The sequence below is a fragment of the Mustela nivalis genome, assembly GCF_964662115.1.
Source record: "Mustela nivalis genome assembly, chromosome: 10".
NCBI lineage: Eukaryota > Metazoa > Chordata > Mammalia > Carnivora > Mustelidae > Mustela > Mustela nivalis.
This window is the reverse complement of record NC_139029.1, coordinates 636,098-655,062: the sequence shown is the minus strand read 5'-3', so window position 1 is coordinate 655,062 and position 18,965 is coordinate 636,098. Positions and strand designations below refer to the sequence as shown.

General features: G+C 66.7%; 2 protein-coding genes and 1 long non-coding RNA gene across 7 annotated transcripts in view; 2 read left to right on the top strand and 1 right to left on the bottom strand.

The window, feature by feature from the left end:
- The first annotated feature begins 634 nt into the window (after positions 1 to 634).
- LOC309842144 lies at positions 635 to 7,744 on the top strand. 2 transcript variants are annotated; one of them, XR_014299521.1, is made up of 4 exons: positions 635 to 4,974; positions 5,849 to 6,002; positions 6,178 to 6,283; positions 7,673 to 7,744. It is a non-coding gene; the product is annotated as an uncharacterized lncRNA (long non-coding RNA). The 2 variants fall into 2 exon arrangements; XR_014299522.1 differs by having other exon boundaries at positions 6,175 to 6,283.
- Positions 7,745 to 8,536: 792 nt separating this feature from the next.
- FAAP20 (FA core complex associated protein 20) lies at positions 8,537 to 12,423 on the top strand. Its single transcript, XM_082686084.1, has 4 exons — positions 8,537 to 8,649; positions 8,871 to 9,000; positions 9,091 to 9,377; positions 12,083 to 12,423. The coding sequence occupies exons 1-4, from the start codon at positions 8,588 to 8,590 to the stop codon at positions 12,144 to 12,146; spliced, it is 543 nt and encodes a 180-aa protein (XP_082542210.1). The 5' UTR covers positions 8,537 to 8,587; the 3' UTR covers positions 12,147 to 12,423.
- Positions 12,424 to 15,044: 2,621 nt separating this feature from the next.
- PRKCZ (protein kinase C zeta) overlaps positions 15,045 to 18,965 on the bottom strand; it is a 90,400-nt gene continuing 86,479 nt past the window's right edge. For all 4 annotated transcript variants that reach the window (XM_082686080.1, XM_082686081.1, XM_082686082.1 and 1 more), the window contains 2 exons: positions 15,631 to 15,746; positions 15,045 to 15,506 (listed from right to left, as the gene is read on the bottom strand). In XM_082686080.1, coding sequence (XP_082542206.1) covers positions 15,419 to 15,506; positions 15,631 to 15,746 — 204 coding nt within the window. In that variant the 3' untranslated portion in view covers positions 15,045 to 15,418. The remainder of the gene's footprint in view (positions 15,507 to 15,630; positions 15,747 to 18,965) is intronic.

Genomic DNA, 18,965 nt, shown 5'->3' with positions numbered 1-18,965 from the left:
CGCACACACAGACGCGCACACGGGCAAACATGCAAACACACACAACTTCTGTGGCCGTTGGGACCCCATAGTCCTGAGGCCTGGACACAGGAAGTGAGGATGAAGCCTGGGACAGGGGAGAGGGGGGTGGGGGCTCGGGGGCGGGGCCGCAGCCGGGACAGGCCCCCAGGTGGGCGTCTGCAGCCGCTCCTGCTCCTGCGGGCTGCCCGCCTTCCCGCCCTGCGGTCTCCGGCTCCAGGCGTCCACCAGCCACACCCGAGAAGGTTGAGGGGTGCCGGGGAGGGCTCCACTCCCCATGGCCAAGGGGAGAGGCTTCTGCTCGACCCTGTGTCAGGGACAGACCCCCCTGGGTCCCCATGATCCTTGGGGTCTGCCTCTCTCCCTCGCTAGAAGCATGCCCTGAGCTGGGCCCAGTTCCTCGCAGCAGGCCAGAGGCCGGCCCCAGCCCTCGGCCACTCCGCAAATCTAAGGCCACGTATTTCCCACCAACATGCGTTTTCCCCAGAGGAAGATGCACCCCTCCCCAACTCCAGTTTTTGCTGATGGGCTCTCCCCTTGGGGGGCCTGGACCTGCTGGGTGGGCCCGCCCTCACGGAGTCACATGCGTTGAGGGCAGATGCTTGAAAGGAGCCCTGTCCTTTCACTAGAGACAAACCTGAACTTTCTCCTCGAATTCCGGGTGTGCGGCCTGTCTTGTGAGCTGGACTGAATAAGGACGTTCCCTCCACGACGTGCGTGTGACTGCATGTCGAAGCCTGCACCTAGGGCCCGCTCCCGCCTTCGGTAGCAGCCGGCCACGCACCTGGGGGCCACGCACCTGGGGGCCCAGCCGGGGCCACGTCGGTCTGCGTGTGCGTGTGCACGTCCCCCCAGATTTCTACGTCGGAGCCTAACCTCCAGCTGGGGAAGGGAGGCCTGCGGGTGGTGAGTAGGTTCTAAGGCGGGACTAGAGCCCTTACAGAAGGGACCCCAGAGAGCTCCCCCGCCCCTTCCTCCACGTGAGGACACAGCAAGAAGTCGGTCTCCTGTCACCCAGGAAAGGGTCCTCACCAGAAGCCGACCCTGCCAGCCGCCTGGTCTCAGACTTCCAGGCTCCGCCACGTGAGAAAGACATTTCTGTGGGGCACAAGCCCCCCCCACCCAGTGTGTGGCCCTCAGGGAAGACTGCTGGGCAGCGACAGGACTCCACGGCCTCTCTTTGTCCCCATGGGGGTCCTATGGCCGGGAGCCCCGGCAGACCAGGATCTCGGCGGCACCCTCCCTGTCCACTTGGGTTGGTGGCTCTTTGTTCCGCCCATCCCCCAAAGCCAGGTGCTCTCGTGTGGTGGAGAAGAGAAGCTGCTCCCTGAGGGGCACTGACTGTCCCAGTGTGCCTCCCGGCGGGGGACAGCCCCTCAAGATAGAGACTGTGGGGAGCCTGAATTAGTTCAGGGTCTTCTTCGGTTGCAGACGGCAGCCTGAGCCAGGACAGGCCTGCAAGAGGCAGTCCTGCTGCGCCCAGGGCTGGGGGTGCGGGAGGGTCAGGTCATGTTTGTGGGCTGCGAGTCAGTGGGCCCCGGACAGCTGGGGTTGCTGGGAGTCAGCCTCAGGAGGTTGACCTCGGCAGAGGGGGCGGGGCAGCCTGGCCTGGGCGCAGAGCCTGGGTGGGACAGTCATTCCATAAGGGTCTGGGGGGTTCGCAGGGGGACCTCCGAGGCTCAGGAGTCCCCAAACAGGAGGAATGAGCCTCGTGGTCTGCCCAGCCTCGGATTGGGTCTCCTGAGTACCCACAGCACCCCACACTTCGCTTGATGCTGTGCCCTCAGTCCCTCCTATGCAAGGCCCCCGGCTGCCACGGAGCCAGCAAGACCTGGAGCTTGGGTGGCCGTGAGGAAGGGCTGGGTTCAAGTGTCAGCTCTGTGCTCATGGTCTCACGGTCCGGGACACAGGGACAGAGGGCTCCGGGCCCCAGCAGGCCTGTCTGTAAATGGGGTGGAACAGCAGCACCTCCATTGCGGAACTGGATGTGGGCAAATGGGCTGGGCCCCGATGTGAGCGTGGCCTGAGGACCTGGGCCCCTTGGTGTGGCTGCTCACAGGGCAGGGTCCGGGGAGGGGGGAGGGGAAGCAGCTCGCAGAGGAGGGGCCCAGCAGCTCTTCCCTGCCCCGGGCTCTGATCCACCACCAGGCAGGGCTCTGAGAAAGCAGGAACTGTCCCCACCTCCACTCCAGGCAGGGCGTGGGGCCACCAGCCCCACCACTGGGAAGCCAGGGGCTGCTCAGACCCCAGCTGCCCACTTCCCCTCCCTGAAGGGGTGGACTGTGCGGGGGCCAAGCCTGCCCCCTGAGGGCAACCCATGTGTGGCGGTGGCTGGGACCCCCGACTCAGCTGCCCGGGCCCAGGCGGGATGACCGACAGCAGGGACCTGAGCCCGGCTGTGGGTGAGCGGAGTCAGGGAGACAGAAGCCAGCATTCCCTGTGGGAAAAGGGGGAGGCCTCAGAGGAGGAGAGGGGCTGCCTGGAGGGGCCTCCGTGGTTCCCTCAGTCCTTCCAGCTCTGACTGGGGGGTGGGGGCAGGACTCCGTGGACTCCGTGGAGCGGCTGCCCCCGATATGCCCCAGAACTAGCCCACACGTGTCGGGTGTTCCAGACCGCAGGGCCCTTCTCCCTCCGTCCCCACCCCCGCGTTCTTCGCGCCGGTATCCACCCCCAACCTCCTCCCTGGAGTGGCCGGATGGGCCTGAAGCTGCCTCGGACTGAGGGGCCGGCTGGCTCCCTGGGCTGCTGCTCTGGCCAGGACCCCTCTGCCATGCATCCGTGACTTCGGGGCCGGAGGGAGGGGGTGGGGAGGGGGATGACTGGCCGCAGGATGGAGGGCAGGCCCAGCTCGGCGGCCCAAGGGGGCTTGGGGTGGCTGCCTGCCTGGGTGCTGACCCCCGGCTTGGGCTCCCACTGGCCACACATCTCCTGCGGGCCTCAGGCGGGATCCTCGGGGGGCCAGGTTGCCTCCCTCTGGTTGGCCGAAGGGCCCCAGTAAGACTCAGGTGGTGAAATGACTTTAGGTCCATAACTCCTGGGGGTGGGGTGAGACAGAAGCTGCTCTCCCGGCCTGTGCCCCCCACCCCTGTCCCCCAAGACCTCTACCTATTATTGCCAGGGAGGTCAAATAGCCATCCACTGACCCCTGCCCCAGCCTTTGTGTCACCACACAGGGCCCAGGCCTCTGTGCCCTTCCAGAGAGGAGGGTAGAGCGGGATGGCCCGGGTTCGGGAAGACAGGAAGGAGGGGAGGACAAGCACAGAAGTGGGGGGAGGGAGACCGGGGGAGAGCAGAAGAGGGGGTGAGGGGGAGGCGGGAGGGGGAGGGGCCATGGGGAGGAGCCAGGGGAAGGGAAGGGGCGGAGCAGGGCGCGTGAGGAGGCCAGGCCAGGGCTCAGGAGCTCCTCCCAGAGGGACGCGCCCCTGCGCTGGGGCCCCACCAGGGTTGCAGGCAGCCCAAGGAGATGGGAGCTTCCCAGGTTCCCGCTCTCCCACACGGACATGGGGGGACACAGCCCGGGCTCCTGGCGGCGGTGGGTCTGGTCTGGGGCCTGGAAGGCACAGGGACCTGCTGGTGTCTCAGGAAGTCGTGGCCCCCACGGGCAGGTCCGCCGGCCGCAGGCAGCCGATGGGGAGAGCCGCTCCCCTTAGAGCCGAAGCCAGGCTCTCCGGGAGAGCTCCGGCCCGGGATGGCCCGTCCTGGGCCCTTCCCAGGAAACACGTGGGTTGGAAGCTGAGCTGGCTCTGCTCTGCGGGGTGGTTGGCAGGACCCAGGGAGAGGGAATGGGAGAGGGGGGTTCGGCCTGCCCAGCTGCCCCCAGCTGCCCAGACTGTCCTTGGTGCTGGCAGCCAGAAGAGCATCCGGCGCCTGTGGCACCAGGGCCCGGAACTGGCAGCCTGATACCACAGGACCTATCCAGAGGCCACAAGTCTCGGTTTGGACCGAGGGTGCGGGAGGGGCGGGGCTCCCTCGGAAGGCCCCGGGAGGGTCTTCCTGGACCCCTCGGGCTTTCCGGGCTCCCGGCTGGCTGCAGGGCTCCGGCCCGGCCTCTGTGTTTTCGCGGCTGTGTGTGCAAGCTCCCCTGTTCTTACCAGGACACCAGTCTGACCGGATCACAGGCCCACCTAACCCAGCGCTGCCTCATCGCAACCAGACTCCATCTGCAAAAACCTGGCTTCCTAACTGGGCCACACTCACAGGTTCCCAGCAGACACGGAATTTCGTTCAACGCTGTTTAACCCCCAATATCCCCAAAGCTTGGTCTCTGCTTGACTTTCACTCCCTCCAGCCCGGGTCACCCTCAGAACTGGCTGGCTACTTCAATCTGGGTCCCTCTGCATGGGTCCCCTGAGTTTCTGGGGATGCCCTGGGTATAGAGTGTGGGCTCCCCATCCTGGGAAGGCACACTGCACCCCCAACCTCCAATTCCCACTCGTGGGGCAGGGAAACCCAGGAGCACCTACCACGTGGAGGGAGGCCTCGGGGAGGAGCTTTGGCTGGGCCAGGAGGGCTTCTCGGTGGAGGGGACACCAGAGCAGAGCCCCAGGGCCAGCAAGATCTACCACCTGCAGGCCACAGTGAGGGAAGAAGCCTGAGCTGCAGACTTCGATCAGGACCGAGAAAGGACCAGTGTGACTGGGCAGAGGGCAGCAGCCGGGAAGGGTGTGGATGGTGGGGCAGACGGGGACCTCGTGGCCAGCTCTGAGAGGACCGCTGGGAGGGGGGCTGTCGGGAGAGAGGCGGTGGCCGGGACGGGGCGTGGAGACAGGGCCACGGTCCCTCCTGGGCCAACTCCCCAGCTGTTCCTTGGCTGTGGGGCTCTTGGGGTGGCGGCTGGAGGCTGTGCCAGCCCAGGACTTGAGCCCAGTGAGCTCCGGTGGGGCTCGGCCGCGGATGCTCACCCCCCGTGGCGAGGCGGTGCCTTGAGGAAGCTGCGCGCCTCTGGTTCCCGAACCGGTGAGTGGGCCCCACACCCCCACCCCACTGCCCCATGGGTCCTGCCACACCCCTCGAATGCTGCTGCCTGGCACCCCGCGGCCGGCAGTTGTGGCCCAGTGTCGCCCGCCAGCTAGACTCGTCCAAAGGCCTGGCTCGGGGAGGAGGCAGCCCAGCGTTTGAGGCTGGCCTCACCCGGCGAGCAGGTGCAGCTGGGCCACCCTGAGGGCCACACAGCCGGGCGGTGGCAGTCCCGCCCCCCGCCGTAAGCACACACACCGCCTGCTGCCGGTCTCACCTGGAAGTTGGAAGGCCACCCTGCTCGCCAGGGCTTCCCAGGTCACGCCTGCAGCTTCAGTCCTCGTCTGTCCATCCTCGCCATCTTGACCCCGTCTGCGCAGTGGCCTGATGGTTGACCCAGGTACCCCCAGTCCCAAGGAGGGTGCGGAGACGCTAAATGGGGCTCAGTCCACTGCAGCTGTCTCCAGGCCAGGATCAAGCTAATGGGTCTTTCCTGGCTCAAGCCCTGCTGGGAAGCAGAGGTGACTGGCGGGCACCTGCTGGGCTCCTGGGGCTAGCACTGGCCAAAGGAGCCAACACCCCTTTCCTGCCTTGGCTCTGAGAGCACTGGGAGCCGAGACATTTGCTCCTTGGGTGCAAGGTGCTGGGCTGGGACAGGCCCCTGACCAGCTGGCCACACACGTCTAGTCCTGGGACAGGCACCTGGGCGGGGGGGCAGGGTCTAGGTCATCACCCACAGATTCCTCCCGTTCCTGTGGACAAAGCCAGGGGAGTGGAGAGTGGGCTGCACGGGGCTGCAGGGTGGGCCCCCCGGTCTCTGGATCACTTGCTGCTCTGCCCCGTGGGGCCTGGCTGAAATGGTGGTTGCAAACAGGAATTTGGGCTCAGCCGCAGTCCCAATCCAAATTAATCTCCAGGGAAGCCCGACTCAGCACCTGTCCCGGCGGCAGGCCCGGCCTTTCCAGCCCGCTCAATTAACTGGTCAGCCTCCGGCGTCTTGCCGGTGACGCGGGGACAGCTGCAGCAAGGTGAGTCTGTCCCGTCACCCACACTCTGCTCTGCTCCAGAAGGCCCCAGGGCGGGGGCGGGGCGGTGAGCAGCGGGGTGGGGGGTGGCGCGGTCGAGGCTTCCCCTAGCACCGTGCTCTGTGGAAGCGCCCCAGGCCCTGGGTCCGGCCCTGACAGGGGAGCTAATCCCCAGCAGCTGGATGAAACCAGAGAGAAGAAGCCCCCCAGGAGGACAGCTTGTACACAGGGCTCTGGCGCGGCTGCCCCCAGAAGACCAGGCCCTGAGGGCCTCTGTTCTGCCAGTGAGTGAAGGCCTGGCCTGGGGGTCCCAGCTTCGCCCTTGGCTGTCAAGGGCAAACGAGGACCCCCAGGCTGGCTCAGGGCAAGGAGCATCCCCCCCCCCCCGCCCGCCCCACCGTGCCGTCGGCTGCAGCCTGGCTCCTTCAGGCCAGCCCTGACTTGGGGCACCTGCTTTCAGGCCCAGGTCCTCGACTGTGGCCCATCCGAGACCCCTCCATGCCAATGCCTTGCTCTGCCCTTCTCAGTCGGGTAGTGGGGCCGTGTGAGGCCTGTAGAGAAGGGGACAGGAAGGGGCAGGAGTGGCTGGGACTCTGAAGACCCCAGTGTCCGTCTTCAGGAGCAGTAGCTGCTCGCACCCTCGTCCCCACGCGCCTTCCCAGCATGGCCCGGGAGCTGAGTGCGCGCTATGAGGCCCGGCTATGCCTGCCTCCCTCTGAGCGTCCCCGTGGGCACCCGGCTAAGGCTTTGAAGCTGCGGAAGCTGCAGCCAGGCCACGGGCCCATGTCCGGGAGCTGCTGACACAAGCTGTTTGGTGGTCCTGGATCTGCCCGACACCCTCACTGAGCCCCACCCGGGAGCCCTCACATCTGGGGCGCCCTTTCCTGGGAGCAGGCCCGGCTGCAGGCCACCTCCTTCGGGGGCTCCCGGGACCACCCCGCGTGGTGACTCTGCTCGTTTATGCACATGGGGCCTGTTTCCGGTTGGTCAGGACCAAGGTCTCCGTCCACTGGAGGCCTCCAGGATCTAGAACAATCCTTGACAGAGGGAGATATTCAGGGAGTGTTTGGTGAACGACTGCATCCCCATTGTGGAGGTCTGCACTGGCCACTGGATGCAGGGTGACCTCAGCGCCACTGAGAACAATGCTGACTCAGGGACGGGGGGGCCCTTGGACTGGAGTGTGCAGTGAGGGGGTGCCCAAGGCCTGGGACTGGAGGAGGGCAGGACAGTGGCTTGCGGAGGGGCGGAGGTGAGGGGGTTGGATCAGTGCTGTGGGAGCCCCTGAGGAAGAGGGTGCAGATCCCCAAAGCTGCTGGGATTAGGGAGGGCCGAGGGGTCCCAGCACCGCCAGCGACATCTGCTTGTCTATGGAGGGGAGTCCCTGCCACCCAGCTCCCTGCACAGGGCAGCCCTGGTGAGGGTGGGGGTCACCTTGGGGCCCACCGGGCAGGGCTCTGCAGGAGCAGAAGCAGCCGAGAGTGCCCTGGGCGGCTGCTGCCACCAAGTGGTGGCTCGAGTGGTGGCCGGACCAAGCACCTGGGCCCCGAGTCTCAGGGAATCCCCTCCCCGCCCTGAGCCCGGAGGACCCCCGCCACCGCGCCCCTGGCCCAGGACTCCGGCCGTGGCGGGCCACACGGAACTCGGTGGCTCTCTTCTCTTCTTAACTCGAGAACGAAGTTCCTCGCGTTAGACGGAAACAACGGTCCTGAGACGGACAGGCCGGGCCCCTCGGACGGAGCGGGAACCGAAGCCCGGAGCTGGGCGCTGCCGCGGAGGCGGCGGAGCCGCGGGGCAGGTGGGCTCCAGCTGACGGGAGTTGCCCGGGCAGAAGGGGAAGGGGACCCCGAGCTGACCCCACGCCCAGCTCCTCCTCCCAAGACTCTGCGGACCCCAAGCCTCCAGACCACGGCAGGAGATGGGCCCCCGCCGCCCCGCAAGTCTGTCTCAGCTGGAAGTCAGCCCTCCGGGGCCTCCCGGCCTTCCCGACCTCAGTCCCACCTCCGGTGCAGGAAGGAACGGCGGCCTCCGTCCCCTCCAAGGCGGAGGTCAGGACACCTTCCCCTCCGACAGCGTCCCAAAGGGGAGGCCTCCTCAGGGTCCGAGGAGCGCGCTGCGCTGTGGGGTGGGGGTCCAGGGCCGGTGTCCAGCGCTGACACGGGAGGGGGCGGGGCGCGCGGGGAGGGGGCGGGTCCAGGTCCACGGCGTACTTCGGACGGGAGGTTGGCGCGGAGGGCGGGGGGCGGGGTCCCCGACGAGGGGCGGGCCGGGGGGGGGGAAACAGTCTGTGCTGGGGGCGGGGTCCCCGTCGGGGGGGCGGGGCGGGGGGGAAAAGGCTGTGCGGGGGCGGGGTCCCGGGTGGGGGGCGGGGTGGGGGTGGGGTGTCCTGTGCCGGGGCGGGGTCCGTGCGGGGGGCGGGGTCCCCGTCGGGGGGCGGGGCGGGGGGGGGGGAAAAAGGCTGTGCGGGGGCGGGGTCCCTGGTGGGGGGCGGGGTGGGGGTGGGGTGTCCTGTGCCGGGGCGGGGTCCGTGCGGGGGGCGGGGTTCGCCGCGGGTCTCTCACTTCCGCCGGACGCGCGGCTCGGGGCGGATGGAGGTGGCGCGGAGGCCGCGGCCCGGACTGCGTCGCCGGAGGCCGTCCTCGGGGGCCGGGTGAGGCCGGAGGCCGCGGGGAGAGAGGGGTGGCGTGGGGCGGGGCCGGGCGGGGGCGGGAGAGGAGGCCCGCGTCCCCCGGCCGCACTGGGGCCCAGGGCCGCGCACCCACGTGTTTCCCGGAACCCGACTCGGTTCCGCGCCCGCCCGCCCCCTCGGGCTTGTCCCCCCCAACCCCTCTCCCCCGCCGGGGCCCCGCTGACTGCTCCGCGCTCCCGCAGCGGCCGCGGGGGGCCCCTCCCGGGGGACGGCGGCGAGCGCGCGCGGCCGTGGACGGAGCTGCTGCGCGCCGCGAGCGCGGATCTGAGCCCCGACGGAGAGCTGCCGCCGCTGCCCGCCTTCCCCGGCCCGGTGCGTGGCGGGGGCCCGCGGGGCGTGGGAGGGGGCGGGGCCCTGGCCGGGGAGGCGCGGGTGACGCGGCCCGACGACCCGGTTCGGCAGGAGCCCGGCGGCGGCCCGGAGCGCAGCGCGGCCCCCGAGGTGTTCACCGTGGGAGACCGCACCTTTCCCTGGACGCCCTTCCCGCCGGCCCCGAGGGGAGGCGGGGACCCAGGACGATCCTCCCGCGTGCTCCTTGGGGCCCGGGGACGCTCGGGGTGCCCGGCCCGGTCCCCGCAGCGACGCCCCGCGCCGGAGCCCCGCGGGACCCCCGGCGCCCGGGAGCAGCTGTGGGAGGCCGCGCCGACCCTGCGGAGCTGCCCCATGTGCCAGGCCGACTTCGCCCCCGGGTGAGTGCGCCCGGACCTCGGTTCCCTCCTCTGACCGCAGCCCCGTACTTGGCCTGCGGAGCCGGCGGAGCGCAGCCACTGACCCCGTTCGCCAGCCGGCGCGGGTGTACGGGTCTGCCGGTGCCCCTCTCGCTCGTCCCTGGGAGCCCCAGGGCCAGGCTGCAGCCTCCCCGGAGCCGCCTCTGCAGCAGCGGGGCAGGGAGCCCCACCTCTGAGTCTCAGGGACCCTCTGAGTCTGGTGGCGGCCGTCCCCAGGCTGAGGCCGTCTCCAGGGCCCCTCTGGGGCTTCAGGTCACCAAGCAGTTCTCTGTGTAAAGCGTCCCACCTGATTTTCATAGGGGGTGGGTTGTACAGAAATGAGGACTTCGTGTGTCCGCAGATGCTGTTTTACCTTGAGAACTCATTGTATGTCTGGGGTCCAGAGTCACATGCTCTACGCGTGAGCCAGCCGGGCGCCCCGCATGGGACACGTGCAAGCCAGGGGCTGAAGCCGCGCTCAGCCCTTCTGATGGGCCATGGGGGCGACTGGTGACCTCGCGGCTTCTGGTGGCATGTGTGCTTTGGGGACACGGTGCTGTGGGACGCGCCCACCGTTTGCCTCAAGGCAGTGTGTTCAGGTCACTCAGGTCGGTTTTATTCTGCGATGTGAGGCGAGGTTACACAGTGGATGCGCCGGGGTGTGAGACCCCGCGCCCTGGAGAGCTGCTTGCTGCTGCGGTCACGGCTTCTGTGGGCTCCCTGATGCCTGCAAGCCACGGGGGCGGTTGGGGAGACAGACCCCCACGGGCCACTTGACATGGGGCTGGGGCAGCCAGGAGCTGAGTCCCGTCCCGTGTGTGCGAGGAGCGCCTGGCATCGTACTGGCGCCGAGCCCCCGCGGGCCGCCGTCCGGTCCCGTCAGGAGAGGCTCTCGGGCCGGTCTCCTGTCCTGCGGCCGCGCCGGCTGTCCGCACACCGGACTTCTGTGCGACGGTGAGGCGGGCCTGTCTCGGGGCAAGCTGTGGTGGGAGGCTGCCAAGACCAAGTTCTCTCAGTAGGGGGAGGTCTGGAGGGTCCCAGAAGGCAACCCCCCCCCCCCGACCGAGGGAGGCCGCCTGAAACTGCCGATGAGATGACCTGTTCACCCCTTAGACTCTTGTGGCAGCCTTGAGGGGGGCACGCAGCGGCCCAGCTACTTGGGAGTACGTGGACCAGCCCTGGATTCTGAAGGGGCAGCTAGTGGTCACCGGAAGGGGCACAGGCGCCCAGAGCAGCGGGGGAAGAGGCGGTGGTGTGACCCATGCTGTCTGCAGTGATGCTCCAGGGACAGGCCCTTCCACTCTGGCCAGTGAACATGGCCAGCTGACCAGGATGGCTCTAGATGAGCAGAGGAAAGGTCATGTCTGCGGGTAGGGAGACGCCGTCTGGGCAGACCACCTGCGAGGTCACGGCACAGAGGTGTCCCAGAGGGTCCCACGGGACCCACAGCGACAGGGGGGTATCTGCTCTGCCAGCCGCAGAGACCCAGGGTGCCCACCTGGGAAGAGCCGCGGGGGCAGGACTGGTGTCCACTCCGTAGGGTGCGGGTGGGGCCCTGGCCACCATGACACGTGCCCGGTGTGGGGCAGAGGCTGTGGGGGACGTTTAAGTCCCAGGGCGAGGTGCCGAGCCCGGAGAGGTACAGGGAGGCAGGGCCGTTGGGAGCATCGGGGTAGCAGGAGGCCAAGGGGCTGCGGGCAGGCCAGTGGCTGGGTGGGCACAAGGAGCATTGCTGGTCACCGCCGGTGGGCTCGGCCTCTCTGTGGAGGGTGTCCCCCGGCAGCCCTGCTGAGCACCCCAGCTCTGCCACTTGGGGGCACAGACAAAAGCCGCCCGTCCACGGTTCTCAGCACACCGGAGATGGTCCTGCCTGGCCCGTCCTCCTCGATGGGGTCAGATGAGACCAGGGATGGAAGGTGCTCTGTGCCACGAATCTAGACCCTGCCCACACCCCACTGGACACCGAGAGGCCTCAGTGCCCCCAGAGTTGTAGGATGGCAGCCCAGGTTCACTGAACCCCATCTCTAAGGGGGCTTGGTCTCCGCACATCAAGAAAACACAGTCTCAGACCTGAGCTGCAGCACCCCTTCCCCCCACTTCTTGTCCCTGACTCTCGGAATGGACCCTGGTCCTGGTCGTGGTCCTGGGGCCCCAGTCTTTGTGCTGTTCTTTTTTTTCCTTTTTGGGGTGCCAAGTGGGGTAGGTTTTATAGGTGAGGACATGACCCTCTTACAGAGCCCCAGCCATGGGCAGGCTGGGGACCGAGAAAGGGCCACCCTCGACCATGAGGCCTGACCAGGGAGCCACCAGGTGGGCTTTCGGGCTTCAGGACAAGCAGCTTGCTGGGAGCCGTGAGGTTGTCAAGCCTAGTGGGCTCCCAAAGGCCCCAGGAGGCCCAAGCAGACACAGGGCACCCCTCCCCCAGCCTCAGACATGGGCACCTGGGTGAGCCTTCAGAACGTGTCCCCTGATGGGGACATTTGACCTGTTCCGGATGGTGTGGCCGCCCCGGACCTCCCGCCTGCCCCGTGTCTGACTGGCTATGGAGACTCATGGGGTTCCCTCTGGCTGACCTTCGTGTAGTGGTTACACCAGGGGAGGGCAGGAGCCCGTGGCGGGTGCCCTGGTGAGGCGGCATGTGGTCATCCGTTCCCTGCGCGTGGCTGACAGACTCCTCCCTCTCACAGTCTGGACGTTGATCACCACCTTGCTCAGTGCCTGGCGGAAAGTGCAGAAGACGTGGTGTGGTGAGCCGACGTTCCCGCCAGCCCAGCCCGTGCAGAGGCCCAGGCCCTTAGCCAGAACCATGTCCTCCGCCTTGAAAGCCACGTATTAAAAGTGGACTCGGGGTGCCTGGGTGGCTCAGTGGGTGAAGCCTCTGCCTTCGGCTCAGGTCCTGATCTCAGGGTCCTGGGATTGAGCCCCGCATCGGGCTCTCTGCTTGGCGGGGAGCCGTCTCCCCCGCCTGCCTCTCTGCCTACTTGGGATCTCTCTTTGTCAAGTAAATAAAATCTTAAAAAAAAAAAAAGCGTGGACTCCTGGCGTGTGTGTGTGTGTTGGGACTGACCCATGGGCTCCTTTCGGTTTCTGGCCTCGCCAAGCAGGCGCTCTTCTGCTGTCAGAAGCAGACGGAGGTGCGTGGCGGAGGGACCCCGGCCTGGCGGGAGGAGCCCAGTCCGTCGAGCAGAACCGGCCGGACGGCGGGGTCGCACGTCCTCCTGCCTCCGCACGCCCCACTCGCCCGTGCTTCGCCTCCCCGGGTGAACCGCTCGTTCTGCGGTGCTGGCCGCCTGGGCCCAAGACCCCTCACCGCTGGGCAGGCGGGGACTTAGGGGAGGGTCCAGGCCAGCGTGCCGGAACATTCCGCACCGGCCAGGTGGTGGTTGTGCTTCCAGGGCAAGTGGAAGATGGCCACAAGAGCGTCGAGGTCATTTTCCTTCCCGTGCTGACGGCCGCAGACTGTGGGGGAGCCGGCTTGCGTGGCCTCCACGGTGGCCACAGAGCGGTGGCGGTAGGGGGCAGGTCAGCGGCCAAGCAGAGCCCGTGGAGGAAACTGCGTGTGACCGAGGGCAGGATGCCAGTCTGCAGACCGCATGCTGCGTGACTCCCACCGTAGGGGCTTCTGGAAGCAGCACAGCCGGAGACAGCAGGAGACCAGTGGTCACGGGAGGGCAGGCACGCGGCACGCCCAGGCGGCGAGGCTCCGCTGCGCGGTCTGCACTACGGACACGTGTCCTCTCGTCCAGACCCGCACTGTGACCCCAAGACTTGAACCCGGCACCCTAGGGATGAGGACGGGTCTCTGTGGTCTGTCCCACGAGGCCCCGAGGAGGGGAGGTTGGCGGTGGGGCAGGAAACGTGGGACATCCCTGCAGACGCAATTTTGACGCGAAGCTGAAACGCTAAAGTCAGTTTTTAAAAACACCTTCCAAAACTGCTGCTCCCGAGAAACACCTCCTTTTTTTTTTTTTAAAGATTTTATTGATTTATTTGGCAGACAGAGAGACGACCAGTAGGCAGAGAGGCAGGCAGGATGCAGGCTCCCCACTGAGAGCCCGATGCGGGGCTCGATCCCAGGTCCCTGGGACCATGACCTGAGCCGAAGGCAGAGGCTTCACCCACTGAGCCACCCAGACGCCCGAAACACCTACTTTTATAAGAAATAATAGTGTGCACGTTCCCTGGTCTTCAGTAGACATAGTAGCAGACACGAACTCTGGCTGCGGAAGGAAGACCACTGGCGGCGGGTGCACCCGCCAACCGCGGGGCCACGGCCACAGCGTCTCTGTCCGCGGACCATCCCCACCACCTGGGCCACTCGCGAATGTCGGGGCTGCTGCTCCCCCCACTGGGGTGCGGCCTTCACCTCCTGATACAGCAGGCGGCTGCGAGCGTCCCCAGTCCCCACCCCATGCGCATGTCTGCGTGGGAGCCGCCGTCCATCGCTGCAGACCTGGGGCCCCCTTCTACTGGGACAGACACCGGCATCGTGCCCAGTGTAGCGAAATGACCCCATCAGGAGGAAGGGGGCTCGCAGCTCTCCCTCCCCGTGTGACCCCACCCGTCCCAGGGCTCTGCTCCCCAGTCCCGACTGACCGCCCCGAGCCCCTGAGACCCAGAAGGTGGCTCTCTTGATCTGCTCTGGGATCCCTCATTTCCGTCTTTGGAGACCAGTTCTCTTGGCTGTAGTTGAAGTGCTGGGTGAGACACGTCTCCGTGTTGTAGGAAGGCTACCCTGCAACGGGGGGCGGGGGGGATGTCCAGAGACCTCGGGCGGCCTGGGGTCGGGGGTCCCGCAGGCACCCACTCGGTGTCCCGCCCTGAGTACGAGAGTCAGCTCCTTGCCGGACTCGGGGGAGGACAGGGGCGGTGCCATACACGCAGCGCTTCATTTCCACCTTCCGTCCACAGCCTCCTGCCCCAAACCAGCAGCCACATGGCGGAGACCGCCGGGAGGGTGTGCGGCGATGTGGGGTCCTGAGGGCGGTGGAGGAGCCCTCCCACGCGGCCCACGCCTCCGGCCACACTTCATGGGGTAGAGACTTTGAGAGCCCCTGGGGCGTTCTCTCCTTCAGAACCCCTTCCGTAAGGCGTTCACCCGAGCAGGGACACGTGTGTCCTGGGCGGGCGACTGGCCGCGGGAAGCACGACCTCAGGGATGGGCAGGACGTCCGTGGGTCTCCAGACGCACTACTAAGGCTGGGCACTCACACACAGACCTTTTTAAATTTTCTGACTCTGAGCATCGTTGTAACCGACAAAAACACTGTTTCAAAGACTCGATACAAGAGGTCACGTAGGCACCGCTTAGCATTCGCAGAAATATTTTGTGCAGATTTCGTTTTCCATTTCCTCCCTTGTTTTGGTCTCCGGGGGCTTCGGTGAGCCGCGCTAGAATCCGGGATCCGGTTTCGCCGCCTGCCCACGCGCGCCCAGATGACGGAGGCGCGCGTGTGTGACCTACGCGTTTACGACACAAACTTACCGGGACTTAGCAGACCTCGCAGATTTGTAGATTCTTCGCTGCGCTGTCCCCACAGGCGCTCGGGCCCCCCCAGTCCCCACCCGCTCCAGCGCCTCCCACGTGGCTATTGCCCGCGAGGCGGGGCAGGTGCCGACACAGAAAAAAGGCACCAGGAGGCTGCGACATCATGGGCACATTTTATTCCTCAGGACATCACAGGCTAACTCTCCTGGCGGAGCAGGTCAGTTCTGTTTCCGTGGAAAGTGTGCACCTTCAGAATCGTGGGGCAGTTTCTCCCTCGGACGCGGTCACCGCGGCTTCTCCGCGGCCCAGGCACAAGAAGCAAATTCCTCCAGCTCGAAGCCGGCCGCGCAGGCCCAGACGCAAGACTGTTCCGCTCCGAGGAGGGCCGGCTGGACGCCCCGTCCGCGGTCTCTGCGGCAAGTGTCCCTCCCTGGCCGCGCCTGGAGCCTCGCGCCCAGCCTGGCATGCATGCGCTGTGGTTAAGGGTAGAGTGAAGGGGTCATTCACAGACGTGTCCGTGGCGGAGAAGACGGCCTCACACGGACTCCTCGGTGGACAGCAGTAACGGGTTGATGTACTCAAAACCTTCGAACTCCGACTGGTCGATCCTCTTGATGACGTCCCTGTGTGGACAGGCAGGGCACGGGCATGGGTGTCGGGCCCCGTCCCCCAGGCCCACCACCGACCCGGACGGGGCTGACAGCTGGCAGGGAGCCCCAAGCCCGTGCCGCCCCCCGCGGGCCTTACTCGTCGTCCGGGGTCAGCTGCACGGGCTCGCTGGTGAACTGGGTGTCGAAGTTGTCCAGACCGTACTCGTCGGTGATCTGGGGCTGGAACGGCGGGAGGGCCTGCTTCTTCTCCAGCTGGGAAGAACAACGCAAGGTCAGGTCGATGCTGTGTCATCTCTGGGGGACTGGGGTCTTTGCGGGGACTTAAATCACAGAATGGAACAGGAAGACACAGTGTTTCACGAGGTGTTCGAAGACCAGTTTTCGTTTCCCTTAAACACAAGTCTAGGAAAAAGTATCCAAAGCCAGAAAAATCCCGAATTTAGAAAGGCTGGTTGGACAAGGCCACACCGGGGCTCTGCACCCCCGCGCCTGGCCCCTGAAACCGAGCGGGGCTGGTCTCGGGAGTGTTTTCTGTCCTACAACTTGGAACCCTGGTCACAAGGGAGCTCGGACTTGACGGGGCCACCGCCGCCCACACCGCTGCCTGGTGAGACCCTATCGTGATGCGACCTTCTTGCCTGAAGAGCCGTGAAGGACTCGCTCTGTTTCTGATCAGAAGGGGAAGGGGACGCTCGTCCGGCAGGAGACGGTCCTCGGGATCCGGACCGACTCCTAACTCACCTCTTATGGGCCTGGGACACGCTCACGCGGCTCACGCAGTCCCTCCGGGACACACACAAGCTCCCCCCACCCCGGGGCGCGCTGTGCACCTGCGTCGGGCCAGGCACGTCCCCCGGCACTAACACGGAGCCGTGAGCGAGAGACACAGCTGCCTGCCCCGTGGGGCCGTTGTGTCGGGTCCCTCCCTGCCGCGAGCCGCGCGGGGGGCGGGGGGCGGGGGCGAGCGGAAGGATGTGGCGACGGCACAGCCCCGCCTGGAAACGCCCGCCGCGTGGGGCTCCACACGTGCCCGTGCGGGCCGAGGAACCGTGCAAGGCCGACGCGACGAGCCGTTCAGGAGCAGCAGCGGTGCCCGAGCAGGCCTGGGAAGCCAGCGGCACGGGCCCCGCGTTGTCGGGTGGAGGGCGCAGGGGTGTCCCAGACTCGGGCGAGTCCTGGCCGCCGGCTGCCCCAGGGCACGTGGCAGAGGACGGGCCGCCCCTGCAGGCGGAGCGGGCGGCCTGTGCGCGGGGCCCGAGGCCCCGTCCTTGCTATTTCTTGCCTTTTCTACACGACTCGCCACGTTCCTTTTTACTAAAGCTTTTCTGGCCGGGGGTGGGGGCACGACTCTCAGGCCACTTATCCACCCCGGGTCTCGCCGCGCTCGGACGTCAGCAGCAGCTCCCGGCGGAGCCAAGCAGCGAGCAGAGCTGCGTCTGAGGCAAGAAGCTCCCCGCGCCCCCCGCCCCCCCCGCCCCGGGGCCCCGTCCCCCGGTCGGCCCCCTCCCTCGGAGTGCGTCTCACAAGCGTTACCCCCTTTCCTCCGTCAGATGCACCGGACCAGAACAGTGCCACCCGGACGCCGCCGGGGGACAGGCCGCGGGGGGGGCGTGTGAGTGGAAAGGGGCGCGCGTGGCAGCAGGGCAGACTCCAGTTCTGAGGGCCTGAGGCGGGGCGGGCCACCCTGCAGGGGGTGTCGAGGGCACCTGAGAGGAGGCAGGAGGTCCCCGGACAGGGCGGGGTGCTGCTGGCAAGGCTGGGCTGGAAGCAGTCCCACACCGGGGGTGGGGAGAGGCCCAGACCCTGGAGGCTGAGGCCCCCCAGGACGGGGTGGGAGAGGCGGGGCGGGGGTCCAGGATGACGGTGTCTCCCGGCGGGGCTCCTCGGGTCCGCAAGTCCCTATCTCCCAGCGCCGGGTGATGCACTCCCCGCAGGCTGTGTGCAAGGCAGAGACGGGCCTAGACCCTGCCCTCCTGGCCGTGCGGCAGCGAGGGAATTCTGGGAGCTGCCCTGTGAGGGCAGAGGGACCTCGGCACCTGTGTCTCCCTCCGCTACCTGCACAAGCCTCCCACGGAAACAGCATGCGCCCGAGCACTGTGGGCGCTGCGCTCAGGACCCCGTGTGTCCCCAAGCACGTGTCTTCCCGCTGAGGCGTGTTAACGACAGCAGTGGCCGGGCGGGTGGTCACTCACCTCCCGGGGCCACGGCTGTGCCCGCAGGACCCCCGTGTCCCCGGGGACCACCTACACCTTCCTCGACGCACTGGGGTCTGGACGTGGCTTATGAATGTGGATGCGGCTCGTAAAGGAACCACGTCTACGCCGTCGCCCCTTAGCCGGCTGAGCCCCTTAGCCCCAGGCACAGGCTGCCCTTGAGAACCAGGCTTTTGGCAAGGAGGCACTGACCAGGAATGACCAGATGCCACCCCCAGCGGACGGGCTGGGGACGGGCTGGAGCCGCGCCACGGTAGGCGAGGTGTTCACAAGGCCTTTCCAGCTCAGCGGGACGACGCCTGCCTCGTGGCGGGGGCGGGGAGGGGGGGAACTTGCATGTTGCCATGGGCAGACCCTGCCCTGGGCTCAGCCTGTCAATACGTGGTCCATGGAGGCTCAGTGCGGCCTCCAGGTTGTGGACGCCTGGGGCGGGGGCACTTTCCTCTGGGCCAGGTGTCCCAAGCTACACAGGTAACTGACAGTCAGAAACCAGCCCCGATCTACAGTTCCTCTCCTCTGGGCCCTCAGTTTTTCTTTCTTTCTTTTTTTTTTTTTTAAGTAATCTCTGCATCCACCCTGGGGCTTGAAGACAGCCTGAGATCAAGGGTCTCACACTCCACCGACGGGGCCTGCCAGGCGCCATGCTAGAGGCTCCTGTGCTCCGAATGCTGTAGAGCATTTGGGTCCGAGAACTTCGAGGGAGGGGCTGCAGATTCTGTTTTGAAGCCCCCCCAGCTGCGGCCTGGATAGGGCTGGGCGTGGTGGGGTGGGCGCGTGGCCTGAGCACGGGGACCTCACCACGACCGCACAAACGCACGGACAACAGTCCTGTGGGGGACGTAACAGTGACTGGAGGGAATGGATGTGAGCCGCTCTGCCCACGGGGCCGGGAGGCGGACCTCAGTGCTGGCTGCGCTGCCGTGACGCTGCCCCGAGGGGTCTTTTTTCCAATCCGTTAGAGCCAAAGCTCGAAGTTGACTGACTTAGCTAACGGATCTCCTTTGTCTCAGAGGAGCACAGTTTAAAGGTTGTGTTTCAGGAACTCCAACCATTTATATATTTTGAAACAAACTGAGTTCAATCTCCTTTCAGGATCAGGAACCACGTGTTAGAGTGCAAAGGGTTTGTAGCCTTCACTGCTCGCCGTGTCCAAGATGGGACCAAGAAGGGGGGCTCTGGAAAACCGACCCTGAAACCGGCTCCCACCAGGGGCTTTCACACAGAATCCACCAGGCAATGTGGTCAGATTGAGGACGTC